This window comes from Oreochromis niloticus, linkage group LG7 (assembly GCF_001858045.2).
Source record: "Oreochromis niloticus isolate F11D_XX linkage group LG7, O_niloticus_UMD_NMBU, whole genome shotgun sequence".
In the NCBI taxonomy this organism is placed as follows: Eukaryota; Metazoa; Chordata; class Actinopteri; order Cichliformes; family Cichlidae; genus Oreochromis; species Oreochromis niloticus.
In genome coordinates, this window is record NC_031972.2 from 18,003,289 (window position 1) to 18,031,280 (window position 27,992).

At 39.7% G+C, this 27,992-nt stretch overlaps 2 protein-coding genes across 6 annotated transcripts; one reads left to right on the forward strand and one right to left on the reverse strand.

The window, feature by feature from the left end:
• Positions 1-492: 492 nt before the first annotated feature.
• grp (gastrin-releasing peptide) lies at positions 493-21,351 on the reverse strand. 2 transcript variants are annotated; one of them, XM_013275194.2, is made up of 3 exons: positions 21,302-21,351; positions 668-879; positions 493-577 (listed from the first exon to the last, which is right to left on the reverse strand). In XM_013275194.2, exons 1-3 carry the CDS (start codon positions 21,318-21,320, stop codon positions 524-526), a joined length of 285 nt encoding a protein of 94 aa, XP_013130648.1. In that variant the 5' UTR covers positions 21,321-21,351; the 3' UTR covers positions 493-523. The 2 variants fall into 2 exon arrangements, with proteins under 2 accessions (XP_013130648.1, XP_005456329.1); XM_005456272.4 differs by lacking the exon at positions 21,302-21,351 and adding an exon at positions 1,277-1,652.
• On the forward strand, positions 9,590-27,975 carry znf532 (zinc finger protein 532). 4 transcript variants are annotated; one of them, XM_019361013.2, is made up of 11 exons: positions 9,590-9,840; positions 10,463-10,824; positions 12,329-12,389; positions 13,787-16,137; positions 16,472-16,653; positions 21,336-21,512; positions 22,987-23,149; positions 23,326-23,640; positions 24,561-24,673; positions 24,853-24,982; positions 25,068-27,975. In XM_019361013.2, the coding sequence occupies exons 4-11, from the start codon at positions 13,819-13,821 to the stop codon at positions 25,569-25,571; spliced, it is 3,903 nt and encodes a 1,300-aa protein (XP_019216558.1). In that variant the 5' UTR covers positions 9,590-9,840; positions 10,463-10,824; positions 12,329-12,389; positions 13,787-13,818; the 3' UTR covers positions 25,572-27,975. The 4 variants fall into 4 exon arrangements, with proteins under 4 accessions (XP_019216558.1, XP_019216559.1, XP_025765214.1 ...); XM_019361014.2 differs by lacking the exon at positions 12,329-12,389; XM_025909429.1 differs by lacking the exon at positions 10,463-10,824.
• Positions 27,976-27,992: the final 17 nt, after the last annotated feature.

A 27,992-nucleotide genomic window follows, 5' to 3' on the forward strand; every position in this document is an offset into this window, starting at 1 on the left:
CACGGCTGGTGTCTCTGTGTTTGTGTGCTTGTGCGTTTTTTCCTTCTAATGAGAAAGAGCGATCATCCATTTTCATCTGCAGTCGTGATTATGTCAACATTTTACAATCCACGTGATTATTTGCTCGAAATGAAAACACTCTCAGATTGACGCTGTGCGACATCTGGTGGTACAAACTGGTTACTGTACTGGTGAAGTAAATCTCAGAAGCACTAACAATTTCAGAAAAAAAGAAAAAACGGTAAAGGACACTTCTGACATGCAAAGCATGCTTTCACATCCACAGTGCAGTTATCACAATGCCCATTTTATTTCAGATTCTCAGCTTATGTAACACAACCTTGTCAGATCGTTCAGCAATCAAAACGCTGCATGATATGCATACAGGAAACCAAAATTAGTGATGAAACAAACTGTTACAGCAGAATAAAATATACAGTGTGGATATGTGATTATAGAATACGTTAAGTTGATAATGATGATTGTTTTTTGTTTTTTTTTTAAACAGAAATTCATCTTGCATTCAGGTGGAGTCACTGTCTTGCAGTTTCAAAGCCAGAAGAAGCAGGTCTGACATCTATAAAGCAGTAATTACATTGGAAATGTGCAGATGATTAGACGTAACACTGGATCACTTGATAATTGAGGATTTGTTCCACACACATACCTCTGCCAGATATTTTTCTCTGTCCTCTTCTCTCCAGTGGCGCTGAAGCAGCCTGTCTGCAGTTTGAGGCATCATCTGATTTGGATTCTGTGGTTGCATCAGAGCCTGCATTAGAATCTGTGTGAGCCGGGCTGCTTTTAGGGCTGTCAGGTAGTCACTGTCAGGGTTTACTTCCTGCTCCTCCTCTATGCTCTTCTTTCCCATCAAGTGACCTGGGAAGTTGGACGTAAAAGGTAGCATTCTGAAGAATCTATTCTAGAGCATCTTCTGAAATTACACTGCAATCAAGTGTAGATGTGTGCAAAGCATTTTTTTTTCTCACTGCAAAGTGCTCATTCCCCCTGGTGTAACTTATAATATATATAACTTAGCAGCAGAGAATGACTAAAAACATACTTATTTATCACAGAAGAAAACAAATGAATGATTTGAAGTGACCCAGAGTTATTACAGTCGTAATAAATAGACTATTACTGTTATCAGTATTTGTTTCAAAGAGTGAACAGTCCTGCGAACCTTGCGATATAATCGCCAAATACATAGAACAAAAAGTAATATTAACTTGTCTGCATAAATATTTTTTAGCAGACTGTGTGACGGTTTCCTTACCTACTGCCCAGTGATTGCCTCGTGGATACATTTTCCCAACAACTGCTGCAGGGCTCTCTGAGCAGTTCAAAATACACGGTACAGTAGCCAGAATAATCAAAACTGGCCACACGGGTCTGCACGTCCATGAATACCATAAGCACTCTCCGCCCATGTTATCGGAAAATATAAACGTAAATATAAACAAAAACAAAACGCCCAACGTATGTTAGTCCTTAAGTTACAGTTAATCAGTTGATCTAACTTTAGAAGACCTCCACCATAGTCGATTTTTATTCGCGTGAGCCGATAAGTGTGGAAACAGTTGTCCAGTTGCAAACCTGCTGAGGTTCCACTCCCAGCGCCTTTGATAGGAATGGCTAACGGTTCAAAGTTAAATGCCCCTCCTGACACAGCCGTACGTCAGTGGGTGTCTTAAGTAGCCCGACGCTGGTGCCAAAATGAGAAAGTGATGATGACAAATTATCATTTATACTCTGTAATTATCGATCGCTATTGTTTGCCCAGAGATTGCTGGGTGATTGCAGAAGATGTCAGCTTCATTTCACGCGGATGGACGAGACCTCAGTAATTGCCTCTGTCTAAATAAGAATGTGAGGAAAAGCTGTGACTGAAGAACTCTTCGGGTCATTTACATGTACACTACACTATATAAAAAAAATAATACTAATAAAATGAAATAGGGAGGTTTTCATGTAAAAGAAATGAGTCATTTCCACTGAGTGGCTCATTTTAGGGAAAATCCATACACTTTATGTGTTTTATTCTAATGATACATCACGACTGATCTGTTGGAGTTAAGTTACTTGTACTTCATATGCAGATTTGGAAATGCATTGCATGCAGGCTGAAATCTTGATCCAAAGAAGCAGATAGTAGCAGAAAAAAAGCCTGAATATGAAAATTATTAGGCCTTTGCCCAAAACACTTTTCATGAATGTGATGATAATAATGGACAGTTCTTAGAAATCAGTGTAAAATCTATTTAAACTCACTTTTTCTGCTTAAAACAACACTTCATGGCTGAAATAGTTTGCTCAGATTCAATCCAACCGAGTGAAATTAGACATTCATAAGCAAACAATATTTCACATGTAAAAGTCTGCCTATAAACTGTTAAGGGGAATTCAAGGTTCCCTGCTGGTGTCCTTTGTGCACGTCTGAAAAGCTGATTAGCTGAAATGTTGTCTTTAAGAGGACATGAAACAACAATGGAGTGTACCACGAAGACGAAGAAGTCCAAATAAACATAAACATCAGAGAATAAATGCACAAAAGTTGGCTCCAAAGCACAGTTTTCAATGTTTTAACACTTGGTTACGCTCTGCTACAAAGAAGTCCTTGTATGTTATAAAGAAGCGGCGGCACAAATATGAATAAGAGTATTCCATATTACTGTTTGAGTCACATGTTTTTGATGCTAGTGACAGCAGGCGTGGGTAAATCACACACTCTGAAGTTTCTGCCACGTTAGTGTGACATTTTCCACTTAGCAAGAGTTGGGAGACTTCTGCAGGTACGTTCGCCCTCAAAGTCCTCATAACATAAAAGTGCTTTCTTTTCTGTGATTGGTAACTTTCACTGTGTTCACATGCATATGACCTCAAATACGCATGTGGACATGTCACATGTCACAGTACAGTCAAAATACATGGGCTGTGAAAAATCAGTGGTTGCCCAGATGCCCACTGCACTGCATTTGTCATTATTAATTAATTAATTAATTAATTGATTGATTAATTTGGTCTTGCAAGCCAAATGCAGGTACTTGCAGCAGGCAACTTTTGATCAAAGAGTGACTTAACATGTTGCCCAGTGGGTAGCAACCTGTCTTCAAAGGTTGTCCAATGCCTGTGTTGCTTTGAAGTTAAATTGCAGTTGAATTCTTGCAGTTAATACTTTGCTATCTGTGGAGGAATTTCTACATCTCTGTTTTAAATCTACAAATTTCTCACTGGACTCTGAATGTCAGCAATTAATGTGAATTTCTGTGTAGGAGGGCAACAATTCTCCAACAGATGACAACAGATTTGCAATATTCCCTTGTTTATCACAGTTACTCGCCATATTATCGCAGACACCATGTAACTGCCAACATGGCATTATTCAAGTCAGAAAATTATAGCAGGCTGACTTCATTTTACTGCCATCTTATCATCTTCTCTAAAGTGACCAAAGTAACTTGCAAGTGACTGCAAGTGGTTACAGACCTGCTCCTTGTTATAGCAACCAGAGACAATTACATTGCAAGTTCATTGCACATGGTTGCAATAATTTTGGTCGTGCTGTGCTCTCCCTAGTGTTACTGTAGCCTCACTTAGACAATTGTGTTAAGGCTCCAGCATACTGTCTTTATTGGTACCCATAGCTTTGCAAATGCACATCTACACGTTGCAGTTGTCTGCTGGAATGCGCTATTGTTTTGTTGGAGAACAACACATTTCCATAAGCTCTGCACTGTTTAAATTCCCAGAATCCTTCTCTCTGTATAAGAATTACACAAAAAGACACCATAAATCTGTCTTTCAAATATGGCAGCGTTCTTCAGACCTCGAGTATACAGTTATTACAATAACCCCAGCAAGCAGGATATTATGGTTAATAATATTTCTGACCTCAGAGATCTAGGGTAATAAAGTACATCACAGAACTGTTATACATATACATTCTATACAATGAGACTTGGTTTTTCAGAGTAAGAGAAACTGCCATTAGAAAGAATGCAGGTATACATGCACACCGATTTCTCTTTTCAGAAAAGGAAACCTTTCTTCTTCTTTAATACACTACATGGATACTTATCAGTCAATGTCTTTATTTCTTTTGGCTAATCGGAAATGAAGGTATTACTCTTACTTGTTTACTTCTTTAAATCTGTCTCCTGTAAATCCCTGTAAGTATTGGCCCATAATAGGTTATGGCAGTGGCTCCTGCTCTGGGAGTTCTGCAGCACAAACTCCCAATGAAAAAAGTTACTTCAATAGTCTAAATAGTATATAGAGCAATTTCTAAGTTGTGGTGGCATGAGATACAAACATGCTGATGCAAAAACAAAACAAAAAAAAAAACAGTACAGTATTTATCAGCTTATGGCTGCTTGGTTGTAGGAATCGGTTATTTTGGTCAATACTCAGATCACAGTTATTTGACACCATCACACACTTTTAAACTTTTAAAAATTGTAAATTTAAAACCTGTTAAAAAATATTATATTTTCAATGGAATTTCCTTGAAATGTAAATGCAGTTCAAAAGTAAAGCAAAGGAATGTGCTGAAATGCAAATATAGGAATTATTTTTACAAGCAACTGGAGCAAAATACAGCAGCACAAAACACACACTACTCTAACACAAGATTAGTGACTGTGTGCTAAAACACAGGAGGACATCCTTCAACGTTTGCTTCTTCCTTTTACACAACACCAAATTGTTTTCACGTTTTTTGCATGTTAACAATTTCTAACTATCACTTTATTTTCAAATCATAGAAGGTTATGCACACACACATTAAACAAAACCAACGGCTCTAACAAGATGCCATGAATAAGAGTGATGAATATTTTGACACCTGTTGTGTGCTTACTTACGTCTGCCATCTTGTTAATGAAGAGTCCAACTAATTTATTGGCACACTTTATTGCAGAGCACGGAAAGGTCAACAGTGTGAATTAGGCAGTCCTCAAACACAGTGAGGCACCCACGTACGTACCCGTGTGAAATTCTCGTACTTGACTGATCCCTTTCATGACTTTATTGACATACAGATTGCTGGAGGTACAGAAATGATGAGGACAGATAAGGACTCCATGCAGGGAAATACAGTTTTGTGTTGAAAAGACTAAGGGTTCCATCTGGATACCCACCACGTCACAAGTCCACACACAACCCAGCAGAAAATTCGAGTGCATATGGCTCATAATATCATATCGTCGTTCAAGAATGACCTTAACAAAGCAGGATGAGTCACCTATGTTTAAAGGGCAGCGTTGCCATTGGTTTATTTTTATGGAAGACAACAAGCTCATAACAAAAAGAAAAATGTAAAAAAAAAAAGACCAGGAAGATGCAAGAAATACAAGGTTCAGTTGGAGGTTATTCTATAAAATCATTCATAAAGGCATAGTTTCATTTATCACTTTTACCTTTTTTACTGTAATGGACTGCTCACTTGGAGCAAGATGAAAAAAACATAATGAAATTACATTACCACCGAGTGAAAGTATGAACTTTGGATTACCCCACACTGAGAAGTGAAGGAGGTTTTCATTAACTCATTCAGCGATTCAGTAACACCTACTCATGTCTGATTGCCAGGCTTTGATCACTTATACTAGAGGTCACTTTTTTTATTTTCAGCCTCATAATTAAACCAACTTAAATGACTTCTCTGAAAGAATAATTGTCTACATCAATCAGCATTTTGTATTTGGAAGGTAATAATTACAGGTTGTGACTGAATAAAGTGAACTTTGAAAGTTTTCTAGTAATTTTCAAGCATAAAAGGCAATTCTTCACCATAGGTTGCTATACCCTACCATGTTTAACATAAAAAAAAACATTACACGTTCAACTGTAAAGCTCTATATTGTGCTCCCTTTGTTGGGATTTAAACAGCAGATGGCAGTGTGGGTGAATTTACAGAAGATTCACGCTCTAAATTTGTGATTGAACTAAGAGTTGCAATAAAAGTATAATATGTGATGGCAAAAGGCATGAAACTATTTATTTTACTTGTATGATAAGTCTACAATCTAATTTTTGTTATTACTGTTATATAGTATTTTTTCAGCTTAGTATATAATTATTTTAATGTGAGTTTTGAGCTGTGAATATCATGTCATATGACACATTAAGCAGTGTGATAGTGGTGTCACGAACACTGACTTTTAAAGAGTGGTCTTTTTGGCAGCGTTCATTAAAATGAACAGTTTGCTTTGTGTTTGTCACAGTTTTGAGTGTGAAATCTTTTCAGAAGCCAAAAACACAATATTGCTTTCATTTTATTACATAAGGAACCTACAGTGGGTTGTTTTTGATACAAATGCCATGATGGCTTGCACTAACTAATCAAATGAGTCAAAGAAGCTATAATAATAATAATAATAATAATAATAATAATTACAAATGAAAAATGTTGGAAAGTTTTGGTTTAAATGAAGGCAAAGAACAATCAGAGAAAGAAATGCCTGTCAGGAATAGATTTCATGACTTATAAGTCTTCCCTTTCTTTGTAAATAGTTTCTGATTTACTCAGCATCAAACAGTAAGCGGCCTGAAAAAGTAAGTACTCATACATAAACAATTACTCCAACATTACCTAGTCTTTTTGTGTTCCCTTGAAGAGTAATGCATCATATTTCAAATTTACTTAGTGGTTCCTTATTACAAATTACACTGGTATTGTGTTACTAAAAAGTAGTATCTAGTAGTATTTATTTGTTCAACAAACAGCAAGTAATGATTACATTTAGGTCGATCCATTTTAGGACAATGATATAAAATTGTTTCACCACGATGGAAGTGCAGATTTTCAGGTTTAATTCAAAGGGTTTAACAAAAGGAATTAAAACCATTTTAATAGACAGCCCCCTATTTTTAGAAGCTGAAAATTAACTGGACAAAATAACATAATTGTAACCCTGAGGAACTGTTTTTAAAACTTGGATGATGATCATTTGCGACTAGTCACTGCCTGAAGTCTAGAACTAATGGACATCGTCAAATGTTCTGCTTCCTCCCTTGAAATGCTTTGCCAGGTCTTTACTGCAGCCACTTTCAAGCAGCAACTGCATTCAGTTTTGTCTTCAGTAACTGAAAAGCTGCTGCACTGGGCTGAGATCAGGTGACTGACTTGGCCACTGAAGAATCACATTTCTTTGCTTTGAGAAACTTGGGTTTTTGTTGCAGTTTGCTTTGACTCATTATCCAGTTGCACTGTGAAGCACTGTCTGCTCAGTTTGGGGGCATTTGGCTGAATACATACATACATCCCCATGGCATAACACTTCCCCTGTACATTATTCACTGTTTAATGAATGTACAAGTTAATCTTGATTTCATATGTCCAAAAGAAATTTTTTTTCCACCCTGCAGACTCCGATCTTCCTGTTTTTTGGGTGTAACCGTGGTTTGAGCCCTTTGTATTTCCATTCATGAATTTGATTCAGTTCAATAAAATGTTATTATGTAGCACTAAATCGTAAGGTTAAGATGCTACAATAATAGAGCGAAACCCAAACAATCAAACAACCCACTTTGAGCAAGCACTCGGTGACAGTGGGAAGGAAAAACTTCCTTTTAACAGGAAGAAACCTCCAGCAAAACCAGGCTCTGGGATGGACAGATTGTTCGTTAAAATTATGAGAATCTTGTGTTTTTCTGTATTTCTGACTATTGTTTGATTATGTGAGTTTCCCTTTTGTGTCCAGTCTGTTCTCATCTCTCTGTCTTGTCATCATCATCTACTGCTGAAGTCTGTCTGCTCTCTCTGTGTTCTGCCTCCGTGGTTGCCTGGTTTCTCTGTCTTTTCATGTTAATAAATCTGTTGTCCTGGTCCCTGTGTTTATCCCTGTGTTTATCCCTTAATTTTCCTGTTATAATCTATGTTTTATCCTTTTGTCAGTCATATCTTCATGTCTGTTTGTCTGGACTCAGTATGTGTTATTTCCTGTTTTATTTTGATAGTCTCCTGTCTCATGTGGGTGATGTTCAGTTTTGCTTCCTTTGTCTCGTCTGGTGTGACGCAGCTGATCCTCTCTGATCCCGGCCACCGCAGCCACAGACTTTTCACACTCCTTCCGTCCAGCAGGGGGTTCAGGAGCCACAAGCGATCAGGCTTTTGAACTGCTGTACACACCATTACACACTCACTACTCTACACACTGTCACTTCAACAAATGTCACTTAAATGATCATTGCACAAGTTTTTGCACAAACTGTAAATACCAACAATTGTCTTAAATTCTCTAAATATTTACACTTGATTATTTTGTTTGTTTATTATTACTGTTCATTTCTTGTTATTTTCTTCTTAAATATAACGGCACACTTTCTATATGCTCATGTAAAGCCGAGGAGCATGAGCCAAAGAATTTCATTATGGGTAAATGTGGCTACACTGTTTATCTGTATATAACAATATACGTGTATATATTGTCTGTGTCTCCCTCTATTCTTTCTCGTGTCCTCCCTCATGCTGTATGAGTTTTATGCCGTCTGCTTAGCCTCAAGTCACTTTGTTCCTGTTCGGCTCAGATATAGTTTTTGGTTTTTGTTTCCTGCACAGTTTTACCAGTGTTAAAACAAAGCTGCGGCTTTGAGTTACATCAGTCTGCTAAGTCCTGCATCTGGGTCAACACTCTGTTTGCCACACACGCATTCACATGACATTACAGGGTTAATTTGTTATGAAATGATCAAGGAACAGGCTTTTCCTGAACATCAAACTGCGTGTCTTCTCCTGACCAAGTACTTCTTATGTATAATGCAACTTGAATTTAAACATCTGCACTTCATGGCATCTTGATAGTTTAATTTAAAGTCCACATGGTGGTGTGCAGAGCTAAAAATCACAACAATTGTGTTCAAGAACTTATTGACCTAACTGTAAATATAGGCAATAAAGTATACTATCTACAGATATACTGCTTCAGTTTTCTTCAGCACGCATAAACAGTCGGTATTGCTGACATAATCATTAAGTAATGAGACACTACTGAGTAACAACCATGTTTCACTCAATGATCCAGAAAAACGTAAGTAGATAAAAGAGTTCATCTAGAACTATGCATGAACAAATATTATCTATGATTCACTGAACATATCTTCCAGTTGGTTCTCCAGTTAAAAAAAAACAATAGAAAAGAAAAACACAGCATACTGCACAGTTATTAGGGAAGTACTGAACCACTCATTATCTACTAGGTTGTCCTTTATTCATTTTTTAGTACCCAGTTGCACCTATTGTAAAGTGATACTGTAGTTAGATGTTTTTGTAGCTGCCGCTTATAATAGTCTATATATTCTATCATGTAACTCCATAATTACATGATAGAAATAAGAAAAAGTGTCAAACAAAACAGGAATACATGGCTGGCGTTTCTTCTGCCTCCCTTTAAAGCATTGGGAAAACACATTCAAGTGATAATATCTCAAACAGGAAATCTGGGGGGGGCAGGAGATGGCTTGCTTTTAGCAGCTCCTCTTATGCCCTGCATGAATGGAGACAACATGACGTCATGTGACTTTGTCTGTGTTAGGGGGTGGGGAGCAACCTCAGCCTCCTCTCCTGCACTGAATCTGTCACAGTGTAGAGAGACAGGAGGAACCATGAGGGCCTTTTTATAATATACATTCTCAGCTCCAGCTCCCCTTTCAGTGTAAAAAATGCATTTGTGTTGTCTGACGAATAAATCTGGCATGGTGCTTACATAATGAAGGATAATTAGTTTAAGCTGCAGCATTCGAGGCTGCCTTTGGTGGCTCTGCCAGATGTATCAAGGACTGGTAGCAGGCCAAAGAGAGTCAGTCTTATTCTGCTGAAAGCCTCTTCCTGCAGTCTGCCAGGTAGGTTATGAGCTATTTGATTTTGCACACCAATTTTATCACGCGTGTTGTCATCGATGTTGTATGTAATACCTTGTGATTAGCTTGTCATTGGTATGTTATTTCGGTGCTTTGCTGTGTGGGCTAGAAGAATCATCAGATCAGGATGATTGAGCTCATGTCTGCAGATGTGAAAAAGAAGCCATTGTCCTTTGCATTGCAGTCACACCTCATGAATATTTTGTGTGCCGTTAAAAGCCAGGCAGCTGTTTGACCATCAATGCCAATGCTTTAATGTTTAACAACAAAAACGCAGGCAAGAGTCTCGGTGACGGCGGCACACAGACCGACAGTTGGGCCTAAACAGAGGCCTGGGCTATTCATGCATTTTTGTTTCTGTGTGTTATGTATCACTGGGAAAAAACGTGCAGGATCAAAACATGGACATCAGCCGTGATCCTGTGTTAACATCATTTATTGACTTATATTTGTGTTCTGTAGCGTAAATATATGAACACGGTGCACAAAATAAGACCCTTATTATACGCTCGCGCTCATTTCCTTTTCCTCCATTTCCTCTCCGCCTCCCCCACCTCCCTGTGTTTTTGCCTCCCTCTCTCGCTCTCTTCTTTCTCTGCACCAGCTGCTGCTGTTTCAGAGCCAAAGTGGAGAGTCCTCTCACCGCCTCCCCCCACCCCACCCCTGCACAGGCAGAGACAAAAGGCCTGATTCGCCTGCTGAATACTGCCCCCTTTCTCCATCCGTCCCTTCATGCACGGCCATAGTGGTGGTGGCGAGGGGTTCAGGATAATACGAGGCCTGGGCTGGGACTGAAAGCCAGGACTGACCCAGGGAAGGAGAGTGGGAGGAGGGGGAAGGGAGGGCTGAGGATGGAGGATGGAAGCTGAAGTGGTTGGGGCTGAGTAAAGGCAGGTGCTGAGGCCTCCAAAGGAAGACTTTTTTTCCACTCAATATCTCTCAGAGTGGGAAAAAAATCAGAGAAGGGTATGCCAAGTTTACCTTTTAAAATGTATATATGCATGACAGTGCATGTCTATGTCCCTGTGCGTCTCTGTGGGGGTGTATGTGGTGGCGGGGATGGCACGTGATTAAATTTTGGGAGGAAGGTGCATGTGCATGCGCGCCCTGTTTGCACATGTTTACTTTTGTTTACACTTCCTGTTATTATATGACAATGATAGGAATAATTCTGTTAGGGGCCACATCAAAGTCTTCAGTTTTCAGAGGGTTTTCTATCATGATTGGACAGAGGCTTGGACAGTCTCGGTCGTTGTGTCCTTGGGCAAGACACTTCACCCGTTGCCTACTGGTGGTGGTCAGAGGGCCCGGTGGCGCCAGTGTCCGGCAGCCTCGCCTCTGTCAGTGCGCCCCAGGGTGGCTGTGGCTACAATGTAGCTTGCCATCACCAGTGTGTGAATGTGTGTGTGAATGGGTGGATGACTGGATGTGTAAAGCGCTTTGGGGTCCTTAGGGACTAGTAAAGTGCTATATAAATACAGGCCATTTACCATTTACCATGATTGGGGGTAAAGTACTGAGGGATGGGTCTGAGGAACAGGCCAAGGTTGTTCCTCAGTATAAGATTCAGCTGTTATTCTTCTCAGTGCATTAGTAAGCAGCTATCACAAAGACTCATTTAGATGTCATTTTACCATTTAAGTCTTGTTGGCATCCATTACTGTTTTGTTTTTTTTTGCAACAACATATCTGTGTTCAAACCAAGCATCATATTCTTCTCCATTATTTGTATTTTGTGGCTTGATTTCAAAGCTGTGAAAGCAACCAGACTAGTGTCCACCTGTAAAATGGTAATAGCACAATCCTTGTTCTTTTATAAAATCTTTGACAATATGGACCTGGTTTAGTGAGAATTGTTGCAGTGCTTCCTGGGAGGTGAGCACACTGCTTCTGTCTGCAGCAGAAGGCTTTTATGCTGGGTGACCGGAACCAGCTGAAACCGGTTTGAGGCAGTCAGGGGGCTGACAGGAACAATGCTGTCTCTGTGCTCCATGGGGATAGAGATAGCCTAGGCTGCTTCATGGCAGACCTTCACAGCTCAACCATAGCACAAGCACAGACCCCGCTGCTCCTGCTAAATGCTGGCTGGATGTCCGAGCGCTAGCGTGCCGAAGCACAGCTCAGTGTGAGGGGAGCAGTGAGACTTGGGAAAGGACGAGGGCAGTGGGACGTGGCTGGCTGGGAGTCTGCAGCCTACATCCTACCTCACACATACACACATGCATACACATAGGAGCATGATTGATCTGTTCTCTGTTTACATGTCTGTGTGCTGCGAGTGGTGTAGAGAATGACTAAGGACGATTTTTACCAAGACCACCATCACTCACCAGATCGCGGGATGTAACCTGAGCCTGTATTCTGGGCCTTTGCCTGGCTGGGAAGAAACAAGACTTTTTTCTTTTTTTTCAGGCAGGGTGGGGTGGTGGATGGCTTTTGTGGGTTAGTATTGTGACTTTGTTTGTTTCAGGATGGAAAGAAGGAAGGAGAGAAGGTTTGGCTAGTGGCTGGAGAGGGACGGAGGCAAGAGGGTGAGGAGTTGCTGATTCACTCGCATGTTTCCTCTATTATTTATTTAGACTTTAGTACTCTTTTACACATTGTGTCGATTTCAAGTGGTAACAATGCACGTCTATTAAACTGGTGTTGTCAAGATGGGTTCTATGTTGTGTATTTGACATATTTGCTTGCATTTAACCTTCACTTGGTTTCTACGTCAAGCTGTTCTGCCTGTCATGGCTGTGACTAGCTGTTCTTTCCACCAGGCCTTTCTCTCTCTGCTGCAGCTTCACACAGCTCAGCAGCCATTTTTCCCCCTCACTGCATATGTTTCCTGCCCTCTCCCCCCATAACATTTCTCCTTTTCTCTGTCATTTCATCACCAGCAAACAATATGGATTAAATGAGGAATTCTTTATTTTGCAATCCAAGTCCAGGTTACAGGATATCGGTCTGTCTGTGGAACTTTGGCTCCTGTAGATTTGGATGAAACAGTAGCACTGGTTCAGCTGCACGTACAAGCAGAGCAGCTTAGCTGTCCCTTTTGTCCCCAACACTCATAACAGGCTACATTCAGACAGGCCCCATCATAGCTTGTTTAAATTGTTTTTGTAATAAAAATAAAGGCTGATTCCTTAAAAAAAGATGTTCAAAACACAAAACATTTCACCTGACTGTCAAGAATATATTCCTGAATTGTTTTTGATTATGATAAACAGACACATAGTGTTCCTGTTTATATTTAAACAAATTATTTAACTAAGCCAATTTATTGTGAACATTTTATTTCATATTATTCAAGACAAAATTCAGCTGAATAGTGACAACTGAAAAAGGAAAATCATATATACATATATACATATATATATATCTATATATATATAGATATATATATATATAGTTGAGGCATAGTACCATAATTCGGCAAATTCTTGACGAGAGCTAAAATTGGCATAATTAGTACTGTGGTATACTTTAAGTTTATTTCACTTTATGGTGTAATGATATAATGAAGTACTGAGCATGTAGATATTTAAGAGGAGAAATATTATTGTTGTTTTATTTATTAATTTATTTAATCACATTTAATGTCATCATAGCATCACATCTACACACTATGTGGATGGTGTGTGACAACCTGGTGTACCTGTCTAAAACTAGTCAGTGAACTAACTAAGTTATGAGAGAAATAGGACTGAATTCTACATATTTATATTTAATGTATTAAGCAAACAAAAATATAAAAAGAACACATTTTCTTCGGTATCCATTTTTTTAAGGCTAGCTTCATACCATCATTGTATGACTGACCTGATCGAATTCTTGTATACTTGCATACTCTTGTAAACAGAACAATTACAATACAGTTAAAGGTTGTAGCTCCCAAGACCAGCATAATAAAATGTTTTGATTACTTCTATCTTTCTAGGGTGATCACCTCATTGGAACAGGATCAGGAATATGGGAGATATGAAGACACCAGACTTTGATGACCTGCTGGCGGCCTTTGACATCCCTGACATGGTGGATCCTAAAGCCGCTATTGAATCTGGCCACCAAGATGACCATGATGGACAGCTCAAGCAAACCAGTGCTGGTGTGACTAACAATGAGAATGAGGCCCAACACCCCTCAGCAGCACATGATGTTGGTGTTAGTGTCATTGTGAAGAACACACGAAACCTAGACACAAGTGAACATTGTGGGACTGAATCAGAGAAGGGTAGGTATTTCCGCTCCCATTCCCGACTCCTTTCTGTTCGCAATGGACTTCATAATGGTTTGGCATCCACAATACAAACTGGGGCTCAATACACGAAGAATGGATGTAAAATTCCAAGAGAGGAAGGCCAGAAAATGAACAATCAATCATGTACCGTCAATCAGTTTAGCCCAATTTCCAGCACAGAAGAGTTTGATGATGATGAAAAAATCGAGGTAGAAAACCCAGGAGACAAGCAGGGAGCTCACACAGCTAGGAAAGGGGAGCGAAACTCCAAATCTCCTAAACGGGAAAGTCTTTCCAAGCCCAAAACAAATGGAGACCAAAAGCCTGATCTTAACAACAATAACAGTGGTACTTTAAGAAGTTGTAAGTTCAAGAATCTCTGTCGGGCAACTTTACCTAAAGGGAAACTTGAGGAAACAATGCCCAAGTCTCATAGCAAAGAGTGCCAAGAAGGTGGGCAGTCATCGGGACTTGGTAATGCATCCAGCCTTTCAAAAGTCAAATCCCAATCCTCAACAAAACTTTCATCTTGTATAGCAGCCATAGCTGCTCTAAGTGCCAAAAAAGCGGGTGCTGAAGACTTAGGTACTTTGGATTCTCCTACAACACAAGAAGAACCAGCACAGGTCAAAGAAAATTCAAAAGTCCCAGAGAAGCCACAGGATCAGGAATCAGCCATGGAGTTTGCAAAGAGACTGCTAACAAGACAACCAGACAGCCCCTCTAGTGTGACTAGTGAAAGCAGCAGCAAAGGTTCCCCTGCCTCAAACACAGACACCACCCCAGTTATCCCAAAGGTCAGGATCAAAACAATCAAAACCTCAACTGGACAGATCAAGCGTACAGTCACCCGAGTCCTTCCAGAATTTGATCCTGAGGGTCTGAATAAAGGAGAGAACACATCTGTCATGACAACCACTAATCCTAGTGCATTTTTTTCATCTCCAACAAGACATTGTCTTCCAACCACAGTAGTAACCACCACAGGGAGACCTTCAATTGAAATAACCAAGCAAATGACAATTAAACCTGTTGCAACAGCATTCCTGCCAGTCTCAGCAGTCAAGACAGCTGGTTCCCAAGTTATCAACCTTAAGCTGGCTAACAACACAACAGTTAAAGCAACAGTCATCCCTGCTGCATCAGTACAAAGTGCCAGCAGTGCCATCTTGAAAGCTGCTAATGCCATCCAACAACAGACTGTCATGGTACCTGCCTCTAGTCTGGCAAATGCCAAACTTGTGCCAAAGACAGTCCATCTTAGTAACCTCAGCCTTCTGCCTCATACAGTGTCCTCTGCTGCCTGTGATTTCCAACACACCAAACAGCCCCAGCATCAGCAATCACAGCAAGCAAAACAGCAGACAATTCTCGCCAGTCAGCAGTCAAAGAAAGTCTCTAGAGTTCAAGTGTTCACTAGTTCTCAAAGCTCTGTGGTGGATGCCTTCAATAAAGTCCTGAGTAGCATGAATCCTGTCCCTGTGTACGTCCCAAACCTCTCCCCACCAACCTCAGCCTGTATCTCTCTACCCTCACTTGGCTACAAGTGCTTGGAGTGTGGAGATTCATTTGCTCTTGAGAAGAGCCTGACACAGCACTACGAGCGTCGCAGTGTGCGGATCGAGGTCACCTGCAACCACTGTGCCAAAAGTATAGTGTTCTACAACAAATGCAGCCTCTTGTCTCATGCTAGGGGTCACAAAGACAAAGGGGTGGTTATGCAGTGCTCACACCTAATCCTAAAACCCATCCCTGCAGATCAGATGATTGGTACATCAGCTGGAGGACCGCACAGCGTTAATGCCACCACCACTACCACTCAAGCACAGGCACCTGCGGGTCAAATGCAAGACAAGGTATCTGGTGCTGGGACCCAACCTGCAGTGATTTCAGCTCCAAGCAGTGCACCTGTTGTGGCAGCCATGCCGTTGGAGGATGACGCATCAAAGCTCTGCAGGCACAGCTTAAAATGCTTGGAGTGTAACGAAATGTTCCAGGATGACAACTCACTAGCAATGCACTATCAACAAGCATCGGAGTCCAGAAGTCAGGTGTGTATGTAATGTGTAAGTCACCACAGGATATGAGGGAAGCTATTTTTGCCAACTCCGGTTTATTTTACAAAATCTCAACAAAAGCCGCAGAAAATACCATGCTATGAAAACGCAAGGCATTCTGTATAGAAGGTAGAGTGTACAGTTGACTGTAAATGCTAAGGTACATGTCAGGAAGAAAGATAAAAATAGTTTAATCTGCAGTATATATTAATTTGCATTAATAATACTATCATTTTAGTTAAATGACATGATGTATTCTGGAAGCAGTTTTCTAAATATACTAGGGAAAAAAAGTCAATTTTTTTAATGTCTTTTCTTTATCCCATAGAAAACATGCACCATTTGCCAAATGCTTCTCCCAAATCAGTGCAGCTTTTTGTCACACCAGCGGATCCACCAGCACAAATCACCTTACATCTGTCCTGAGTGTGGTGCCAGTTGTCGCTCTGTCCACTTCCAGTCACATGTGACCAAAAACTGTCTGCATTACACTCGGAGAGTCGGCTACCGGTGCGTTAGAACTTTATAAACTTGTATTTTTGTCTTCTGTTATGCGAAATAGTTTTATTTTCAAAAGATGTGCTATTGAGACCCACGTTTATATGCATACTGTGAAATCTGATGAAAATATAAAAAATACATTGAGCCATGATTTTCTGAAAGTGGCCATACGCAGAATGAAATGTCTCTTGTTCTTGCTTTCCATTCAAACTGGCACTTATAATGTCATTTCTAATTACAGTTATTAAAACATCTTCAGCTTGACAATCCCATATCCCCAAAAGTGATATTATTCACAACAAAAATTACTGAGAAAAAATTGGACTGTCGCAGTTGGAGTCACCCAAGTTACATGCCATTAAAAATGAAAGTTTGTCTTTGAGCAATTACAGTTCAATTATGACCCTGGTCAATCAAATTGTTATTAAAAGAACAGTTGGCCATGAAGGTCAAATCTGCAACGATATAATACATTTTATTACATTCTTGGCCTCTTGATGATATTTTTACAGTTGATATGGCTCGTAATTGCTTATCAATTAAGAGTGCTATCAACTTCGTAGACATGACACTATATGCAAATGCACTTTCAGAACATTTCAATTTTAACTTAAATTCATAAATCAGCTCAATATACAAACATTTTACTTTTATCCCCAAGACCAGAGGTTAACAATCCAAAAATATAAATGTATTTTCTATGTCTATGTGACGATATCTGTATTTCTACTTCAATTAGTACTTTAAAAGGTGATTATAGAGAGATTTGTCAGGCTGGTCATTTCCCGCTGTTTCCACATACTAGTTATGGTTTCGGCAGGGCTCTAGACTAACTTTTTGCCACGGTTGCACTGGTGCGCCTAACTTTTTTTCTTAGGCGCACCAGCACAAAAGTTAGGCGCACCCAACAGTTCAACCGCATCGCTTAAAACCACATTTTTACATGTGTACTTTTTTGGGGGGAAAATTGCTGTCTATACAGACACTATTAATTTGTAAATGATTAACTAACAATCTTGTCAACACAAAGTTCTTTATTTGGAGCACATTTCTACAAGAAAGATAAGTTAATGAAAAAGTGATTGTGCTTAAAGTGCTTTGGCACTCTTTGGCAATATTGTAGACAATGTTAAACTTAATCATCATCTCGGCCTCCTCTGACGACAAGTTTGCTGCTGCTGGTTGATGGCACCGTGTCAGAGCACTGGCTATGAATTTCAGATGGATCAGGCCTTAACTTAACAAAAAAATTATCAATGGTTCTTTTCATCTTTTCTTATTACCCAAAGCTACATCCACTTCTGTCAGGCCTAGGCTACTCACTATGGCTGGGTATCATCACTCATTTCTATAATCCATTTCATTCCGATTCACAAGGTCCTGATTCGATTCGATTCAATTTTGCCTCAGAAAGTCAGAAATATAATTCTGATCATTTATCAGTACTGATACATGTGAGACTTCATCAGAGGTGTGAGCATCAAAGCAGATGCCTTTGATGCAGGAAAAAGGAGATTTTCCTGGCCTGCATGCTTTTTATAGCAGATAACCTTAAACATATTCTGCAAGTTTACATAATTTTAAAAAGTTTAAATGTCTTCAGTACTGAACAACAAAAATTACGCTCTCTTTTCCGAGGTCATTAAAGTAAAAAAAAAAAAGAGTGGCCAACAGGGCTGTACAACAGTAGACTGGTGGGTAATAAGCGAATGAATAATGCCGAAAACTGAGATTTGAGATGGGAAACTGTTCTTGAAGTACACACACACAGAGAGAGAGAGAGAGAGAGAGAGCTGTGCATGAAGTGTGATTTTATCGTGGGGGAAGCAAAACAGCACAAGTCAGAGAGAATTCCTGACGATGTTTATCAAATGTGAAGCGTAGTTTGGATCTTCTTTTGCTGTTGGTTCAGTGAATTTTGGTTGGAGAGAGACAAAACATGCAGCTCAGAATCTAGCACAAAAAAAGACGTAAACACAGCGCGGACCCGACGCATCAGAATCAGTGAGCTGTCGGCTTTCAGCCCTGACGGCATGTCCATGTACGGGCCGTCGGGTGAGAAAGCCGAGAAAGAAAAAGCGGATTCTGGTGCGTCGGGTCCGCTCTGTGTTTACGTGGAATTCGTTTACCTGCTCTCATTTACTGTTTGGTGGTTGTTCAAATACAGGGAGTGCAGAATTATTAGGCAAATGAGTATTTTGTCCACATCATCCTCTTCATGCATGGTGTCTTACTCCAAGCTGTATAGGCTCGAAAGCCTACTACCAATTAAGCATATTAGGTGATGTGCATCTCTGTAATGAGAAGGGGTGTGGTCTAATGACATCAACACCCTATATCAGGTGTGCATAATTATTAGGCAACTTCCTTTCCTTTGGCAAAATGGGTCAAAGAAGGACTTGACAGGCTCAGAAAAGTCAAAAATAGTGAGATATCTTGCAGAGGGATGCAGCAGTCTTAAAATTGCAAAGCTTCTGAAGCGTGATCATCGAACAATCAAGCGTTTCATTCAAAATAGTCAACAGGGTCGCAAGAAGCGTGTGGAAAAACCAAGGTGCAAAATAACTGCCCATGAACTGAGAAAAGTCAAGCGTGCAGCTGCCAAGATGCCACTTGCCACCAGTTTGGCCATATTTCAGAGCTGCAACATCACTGGAGTGCCCAAAAGCACAAGGTGTGCAATACTCAGAGACATGGCCAAGGTAAGAAAGGCTGAAAGACGACCACCACTGAACAAGACACACAAGCTGAAACGTCAAGACTGGGCCAAGAAATATCTCAAGACTGATTTTTCTAAGGTTTTATGGACTGATGAAATGAGAGTGAGTCTTGATGGGCCAGATGGATGGGCCCGTGGCTGGATTGGTAAAGGGCAGAGAGCTCCAGTCCGACTCAGACGCCAGCAAGGTGGAGGTGGAGTACTGGTTTGGGCTGGTATCATCAAAGATGAGCTTGTGGGGCCTTTTCGGGTTGAGGATGGAGTCAAGCTCAACTCCCAGTCCTACTGCCAGTTTCTGGAAGACACCTTCTTCAAGCAGTGGTACAGGAAGAAGTCTGCATCCTTCAAGAAAAACATGATTTTCATGCAGGACAATGCTCCATCACACGCGTCCAAGTACTCCACAGCGTGGCTGGCAAGAAAGGGTATAAAAGAAGAAAAACTAATGACATGGCCTCCTTGTTCACCTGATCTGAACCCCATTGAGAACCTGTGGTCCATCATCAAATGTGAGATTTACAAGGAGGGAAAACAGTACACCTCTCTGAACAGTGTCTGGGAGGCTGTGGTTGCTGCTGCACGCAATGTTGATGGTGAACAGATCAAAACACTGACAGGATCCATGGATGGCAGGCTTTTGAGTGTCCTTGCAAAGAAAGGTGGCTATATTGGTCGCTGATTTGTTTTTGTTTTGTTTTTGAATGTCAGAAATGTATATTTGTGAATGTGGAGATGTTATATTGGTTTCACTGGTAAAAATAAATAATTGAAATGGGTATATATTTGTTTTTTGTTAAGTTGCCTAATAATTATGCACAGTAATAGTCACCTGCACACACAGATATCCCCCTAAAATAGCTAAAAGTAAAAACAAACTAAAAACTACTTCCAAAAACATTCAGCTTTGATATTGATGAGTTTTTTGGGTTCATTGAGGACATGGTTGTTGTTCAATAATAAAATTATTCCTCAAAAATACAACTTGCCTAATAATTCTGCACTCCCTGTAGTTTTGTGAGCTTTAACCTGAGATTCTGGCGTTTCTGGCAAAATACATTTATATTTAAAAGTCGATTCAGGATTTCATGAATTGATATCGCTTTATTCAAGCTACTCACCTCTCTCTATCCACCTGCACTTTCAAACGTACACATGAAGGGGTCCCGCCCCTGACTATCTCTGATTGGTTTAGACCACAATAGGGGCATAATGTGTGTCAGTTGTTGACCACACGGAGACTTTCAGAGTTGCGGATTTTTTTTTTTTTTGTACTCGAAAAGTAGGATTTTCTTTAGTCGCACCACTGGAAAATGTGGTCGCATTTGCGACCAAATTGGTCGCACTCTAGAGCCCTGTTTCAGTCACACATGCATAGAGACCAGTTGGTAACCTCATGTTGACCTCTGGACCCTGGGTTAAAGTTTGAAATCACAAGGTTTTCAACTCAGCATATATTCTTCCAATTTCACCTAACAACTGTCCCACATCTCAATTGTTCACAGAATACACACTTTTACTGATGGCTGCCTGGTGGTCCTGGCAACCTGTCTCTAGTCCTGCAGAAATGGGGCTTCAGCTATTGATTTCACATCAACTGCCAGCAATTGCTTTTTTTCCCTCGTGATTAATGGTTGCCAATTAGCCTTTAGGCCTTTGTGACTGGGGCCTAAGTTAACTATCATATATTTTAATATGCAATATAAAACTGGTATTGGGCTTCATATTTAACTCCTAAAACACATTTATGCATATTTATTCATATATTTTACTATAAACTCAAGAATCAGGTCCAGGTTTGACACGAGTCTTTTGCAGACTAAGGTGCTAGACTCTTGATGACACAAAGTCAATGACCATTTTCAATTCATATCAACAAAGTTTCTGTTAGGAGAATGTGCTGAATTGATTTATAAAATGTAAATTGAGTCAATATCTTACCTTTTCTTCCTTTCTCCATTCTTTGTCCCTCCAGCTGTACCCACTGCAGTGTGATCTTTGCTGATGTCGCAACTCTAAAGTCCCACATACAAAGTACTCACTGTGAGGTCTTCTTTAAATGTCCTCTCTGCCCCATGGCCTTCAAGTCTGCACCGGGAACACACTCACATGCACATACACAGCATCCAGGACTGAAGGCAGGCGAGCCCAAGTAGGTCTTCACATGCTGTATCTATCATCTTTTACAAAAATATGTAAAACAGAACCTAATTCTGAAAATATTTTTTCAAAAATACAATCATTTGCAAATCCCATAAACATATATTCTATTCACAATAAAACACAGAAAATGTATCAAATGTTTTAACTGACAAAATGCACCATTTTAAGAAAAATATTATCTTATTTTGAATTTGATGGCAGCAACACATCTCAAAAAAGTCGGGACAGCCAAGTTTACCACTTTGTAGCATTACCACTTCTTTTAACAACAGTCTTTAAATATCTGGGAACTGAGGAGACAGTTCTGGGTCTTCTTTATCTTATTTTTAACTTCATGATGTGGCAAATATTTTTAGTTTGTTAAAGGTCCTGACTGCAGGCAGGTCTGTTCTGCATCCAGACTCTTCTACAATGAAGCCACACTGTTGTCCATTAGTGCTAATTCCATAGGCAATAATGTATACTATCAGAGATGCACTGCCAACCAACAAGCTGGATGGCGTCCTCTCCTCTGCAGCATCAATGTTTTCCAATAAGAGATTTAAGTCCATTGTAAATGAGCAGTGTAGTCTGACAACCTGAAGAACACAGACATGCAGTATTGATTTTCAGCCTTCTACCTTGTGCACAGATATTTCTCCAGATTCTCTGAATATTTGGTCATATTATGTACTGTATATAATAAGATATTCAAAAGCCTTTACAATTTTACATTGAGAAACATCCAGTCTTCTGACAAACTCGGCCTCTATAAGATACTTCTTTATAACAAATAATGTTACCAATTAGTTACCTAATTGGTTACAAAATATTTCTCCAGCTTCTTGTTTTAAGTACCACCTACTTTTCCAGTATTTTGTCCCCAATGTTGCTGCCATCAAATTCAAAATGAGCCAATATTTATCATGATGCGTTTTCTGTGTTCTATTGTAAATAAAATATCCGTTTCTGAGATTTGCCAATCATTGCATTCTGTTTATATTTACATTCCAGACAGATTCCTAACATTTTCAGAGCTGGGTTTTCAAATTAATCTCAGTTCTATACCCATATAAATAATAACTGTTTTCATGGTCTACGCATCAACATAAATGTACGTAAGCTTTCTTTGACACAGGCACACGTCAGTGTAACCTAATGCCCATGTCCAATGCCTTTCATTATCCTTGCTGTTTCATCAGTAGTAGGATTTGTGTGTTTTAGATGTGGTGGCTTAGCTTTGGTTTGTTTTTTCCACACAGTAACCTTTCACTTACTTACTTACATCACTCATCATCAACAGTTCCTATGATATATACGCTCGGCAGCAGCTGTCCTTGACCCATTTGGCCTGAGTGTCCCTCAAGTTGAATATTTCATACTATATGTAGTGGACTGGCACCAATATTAATTATAAGCATGATGTAAACCCAAAAGCATTTGAACAGCTCCCATCCCTAAATACTTCTCTGTCTGTCTTTCAGGATGATCTATAAATGTTCCATGTGCGATACTGTGTTTACTCTTCAGTCCCTCCTCTACACACACTTTGACCAGCATATAATCAATCATAAAGTTTCAGTGTTTAAATGTCCCGACTGCTCCATGCACTATGCACAAAAACAGCTCATGTTGGATCATATTAAGGTAGGCATAAAAAATATATAGTTTGATTTTTGTGCAATAGGATTAATTTTTCTATGAGTATTTTAAACTTGAAATTAAACCTTTTACTGTACCTTCCAATTAATCTCATGAGCTTTACTTTAGAAATGTCAGACTGTAGATTTTTTACACTTTGTGCCCACATGGCTCATTTTCAGGCCATACATGGAACCTTGAAGACCACGGAGGGCCCGCCAAACCTGGGGATCAACCTTCCACTGAGCACGAAGCCCACTAATTCTAACAGCACCAACAGCAAGAGCCCCCATAATAATAACAAAGATGGAGGAAATATCAACGGTCAAAACAAGGGAGAAAAGAAGCCTTCAGCTTTGTCAGTAAAGAAAAATAACAGTAACTGTTCAGAAGACTTAAAGACTTCTCCCAGTTCAGGATACACATGTAAAGACTGCAATAGCCTCTTCAGTTCCAGGGAGCTCTTTGTGGTGCACATGAGGCGAGAACATGGCAAGGTAAATATCTGCCACTCTCATAAGAAAGTTTAAGATTTGCCAAATTATTGTTTTTAAGATTTGCTTAGTGCTGATAAATGAGTTGAGCTTCTCTGAAGATACACAAGGATAACCAGAAAAGGGGTGTAATGGTTGAATGTAGATCACAGAGGCCCACATTGGAGATCAAATGCAGTACGCTTTATTGAGTCAAAATTTTTAAAGCATATTTTTAGTATCTTAGGCCTAGAGATCAGTCAGCATTTATTCTCAACTGGTTGGCAAACCGTTGCTGGCTGTCACTAGATGAAATCAGTCACAAAGAGGCTGCTGCATCAAAACCCTCCTTGTGATTACTTTGGTTGACAGGAGTTTGCTGTGGTGGTCAGGGGGTAGTGAAACTTATGAAAGTGTCCCAAACCAGAAATGGAGAACATTCACCTTCAAAGTGAAAGCTGCACCTTGCCACTGCAACCGACATGTTTCAAAAGGGGAAACTTTCAGATTGAAGGCAAATGGTCTTCATTTCCAATTTGATCAAACGTTGGTTAGTGAGTAGTTGGCAGTTACCATTTTCCATGCAAATGACTCCCAACGAGGTTTGCAATGCAGCATCACATACCTCTTTGCAAGCAGTTTCACCTAGCAGTTGCTGTGACATTGATTGCCTAAGCCCCTGACCCCTGACGAGTCAGTGACCCCTAGTAACCACTGGACGCTAGTGACAAAAGGCAACTTCCTGCAACTACATGCCACTGGGTGCAGGACTACACCTTTTTCCCAATCAATGTCACAGCAACTGCTAGCAACCTCTAGCAACCACTTGCAGCTGGTCAAGGAATACTCATTTATCCTAGCAAGTGGTGGCTTCCAGGCAGTTGCCAAACAGTCTCTAGGTCTATATGGCTTAGTCCTCAGACATTCTTCCCTTCCCCCTGCAGATATTGAAAAAGCACCCCTGTCGACAGTGTGACAAGTCTTTCAGCTCCTCCCACAGCCTTTGCCGACACAATCGTCTCAAACACAAGGGTTTACGGAAGGTCTACACCTGCCCGTGAGTATCGCTTTCACTGCAACTGTTTGAGGAATGCTTACATTTCCTAAAGTCTTATTTGTGTCCATGGTCTCCATGACGAACTCACATTTTCTTGTAGGAAAATGTGCCTTGTCCTTAGTGAAGTCTGAGATACTTTTTTTAATGTGCCTTTACTTTTTTAAATTGTGATTTTATAGGCACTGCCCAGCTCTCAGTCAGCCCTTTACTAAAAGAGTGTTGCTGGATCAGCACATTCAACTGATGCATGGAGTGAAAGATGTAGGAGGAAAGACTCATAACATGGAGGCTTTACCTGACAAAGAAAAGGTACTGTGCTACAATTTTAGAAGGAAATTGCTTCTTTGTTTTTCATGACATCTCTGAGCTAACTTTCACATAATGTCCTTTACAGAGCCTCAGCCCCAAAAGGAAGACAGAAGACGATGAAGGAGATCCAGGGTTGAACTCCAGGGGCACTATCTCGCAGCCACTGAAGAGGCTTAAGGTGAACATCCTCAAAGTTCACAAGTGTGCTGTCTGCAGCTTCACCACTGAAGATTTTGCCGCGTTCCAAGAGCACATTCCTCAGCACAAGTCTGACGGCTCATCTTACCAGTGTCAAGAGTGCGGCCTGTGCTACACCTCCCACCGCTCACTGGCCCGACACCTCTTTATTGTCCACCGGCTGAAGGAGCCTCAAGGCCTTGGCCGATATAACGGACGGAGCAAGGAAGATGAGGAGAGTCAAAGAGAGAACCAGTTCGATGTTACTGATGAGAACAGTGATGGGACACCAAATACTAAATGTAAGGTGTGTGGGAAGATGTTTGAAACGGAGGGAAACCTGAACACTCACATGAGGACACACGGGATGGCGTTCATAAAGGCAAAGAGACTAAGTGCAGCGGAAAAGTGAAAGAAAGACACTTTTTACTCATTCCACAATTCAACTCAAACAGCTTGTTAAACCTACAGTACCTCCACTGACTGTGTTTATGTTGTAGGTACATCATGTAAATGCAGTGGTATATATCATGTATACAATACACACTAAAAAGTATGTGATATACATCAAAGTCCTTTAACGTATCTGAGTAAATTGAACAAAGTTTCTGGTGAAGATGTTTATAAAGCCTTACATAGAACTTTTCTAGAAGAGCCTTTTATGTGAAATCGTTTCCACAGTTGTCTTCTTGCTAGGACCAGATAATGTATGGACAATATAGTCTAATGGGATTAACCCTCATACAGTCAGCAGTGTTCTAAACTTTTAATGCCCAATGAATGTCTGTCAGAAAAATATATCAATCTGTGGGAAGCTTCAGCTTCCCCACAGCGCAGCTAACTTGATTTTAAATTGTTTTTGAAAATTCATAGATCCCTTTAGGACTTACCTTCTACAACAAGACCCCACTTCTTATAACACACCCAGAAGAACATGTGTGCAGTAACTTTGAGCTGGAGTAAAAGTAAATATCAAACAATTCAGGACAATCGGTTAAAGAAGCAGCTTAGTGTCATTTGAATTTTCATGAAGTAAGCTGCTAACATATCAACAAACAAAGTTTGGAATATGGAAACATAAATATGTGACGCAGCATACAAAAGCTAGGCGAAGTTTTTTTTTCATTTTAATGTCAAAATGTCTCGATTAACATCCAAAAAAAAAAGATTTTTGTTTATTTTCTATGAGGTTTTAAGTTTAGTAAATGATTAAACTTTCATTACAAACTTCACAAGGAATACAAGAAACCGTCAATCGATTACAATTCACAGGCTAAAGACAGAAAAATATTCAGCATCACTGAGGGGCAAATTTCGTTGACTATCCGAATTGCACTCTTACGCCTGAATTACACTTCTGTGGCGAAACTATGTAGAGCCTATGTTTCAGAAGGGTTTGTGGTTACAACACACCTGCAGATGCAGATTTAACACAGAAGTATAAATAACCTGTTAGGCATGTGTGGCTGTGCTGAGTTTGATTTGAACTTTGCAGCTGAGAGCTTTGATATTAGGATTTGGGGTAAAATTGTGCGTTGTTTATATGCAGTTTATTCATCAGAAGCACTTAAAGAATCTATATTTGTCAGACAACGATACACAGTGAAGTTAAGATAAACAATGGTGATATCGTAAAGTCCCTTTCCTGTGCCGCGTCACATAGGAGTTTAAGGCTCCCAACTTTACTGATCAGAAAATCAAACTTTACTATTTACTTTAAAGAAACTTGTGGGCCAATTTTTTTTTAAGTATTTTATAAAGGATTGTGATATTTTTTAAGTTGATGTTTCATTACTATCTTAATATACTGTAACTGGCAGCTCTTTGAGATTACAATTCACTTAAAATGTTTATTTACCTAAATATTGTAAATATGAGACAAAGCACTTGACTTCCTTTGAACAGCAGTCCTCTTTACAGTATATTAGTGTAATTCTAACAAGAGCACAATAACAGTAAAATTGTAACGACACTAGAGTATCATTTCATTTACTGTGGATGTGAATGTTTTTTTCATTTCATGGTTCTTCATGTTATTCATCATGATGAATGTTCACTGACAGGAATTATACTGAAACAAACTTCTGAGGTAGAAGAAAACGTCTATGAATGTACGCTTGGCTGTAAATAGGTGACAGCCAATTCAGTGAAATAAACACAAGATTGTTGCTCATTGTTTTCTTTGGTCTCAGCCTTTCCCAAAAGAAAGCCTCACTTTGTTTTGTTGTTGTTGTTGTTTTTTTATAATGACAATAAGACTTGAAATGTCTTGCGCTGTAAAACTGCATGCGAGAACCAGTCTGTTGATTAGAATGTGTCTTGCTGCCACTGCTGCCATTTTTAAACATTTCTGATGCTTGTGTACAAAAATTGTTCTAAATGTTAATAAATGATGTCTATTACACAGGAGACATCAGGTCTTCACTGGGGGAGAAATCCTGTCATGATCATCCTGATGTACCTGATTCTGCTTAATATTACTATTAAGACTAATGTCTAACAGCCAGATTGATATAATTGTACTCAATGATAAAAACAAGTAGTTCTCTGATGAGCCACTCTCCCAGTAATACTTAGAGTCAGGTAAAAAAGAAGAAAAAAGTAAATACACCCTTGATTCAGTAGGTTGCAGAACCACTTTTAGCAGAAATAAGTTGAGGCAATCATTTTCTACATGCCTTTATCAGTCTGTAACTTTGTTGTGGAAACATTCTGGCCCACGCTTCTTTCACAGTTCTCTTAAGGTCCCGCTACAGCATTTCAATCTGCTTGACATCTCAGGTTTGACTTTGCCATTAAAATAACTTTATTCTTTACTTTTCAGTCATTCTGT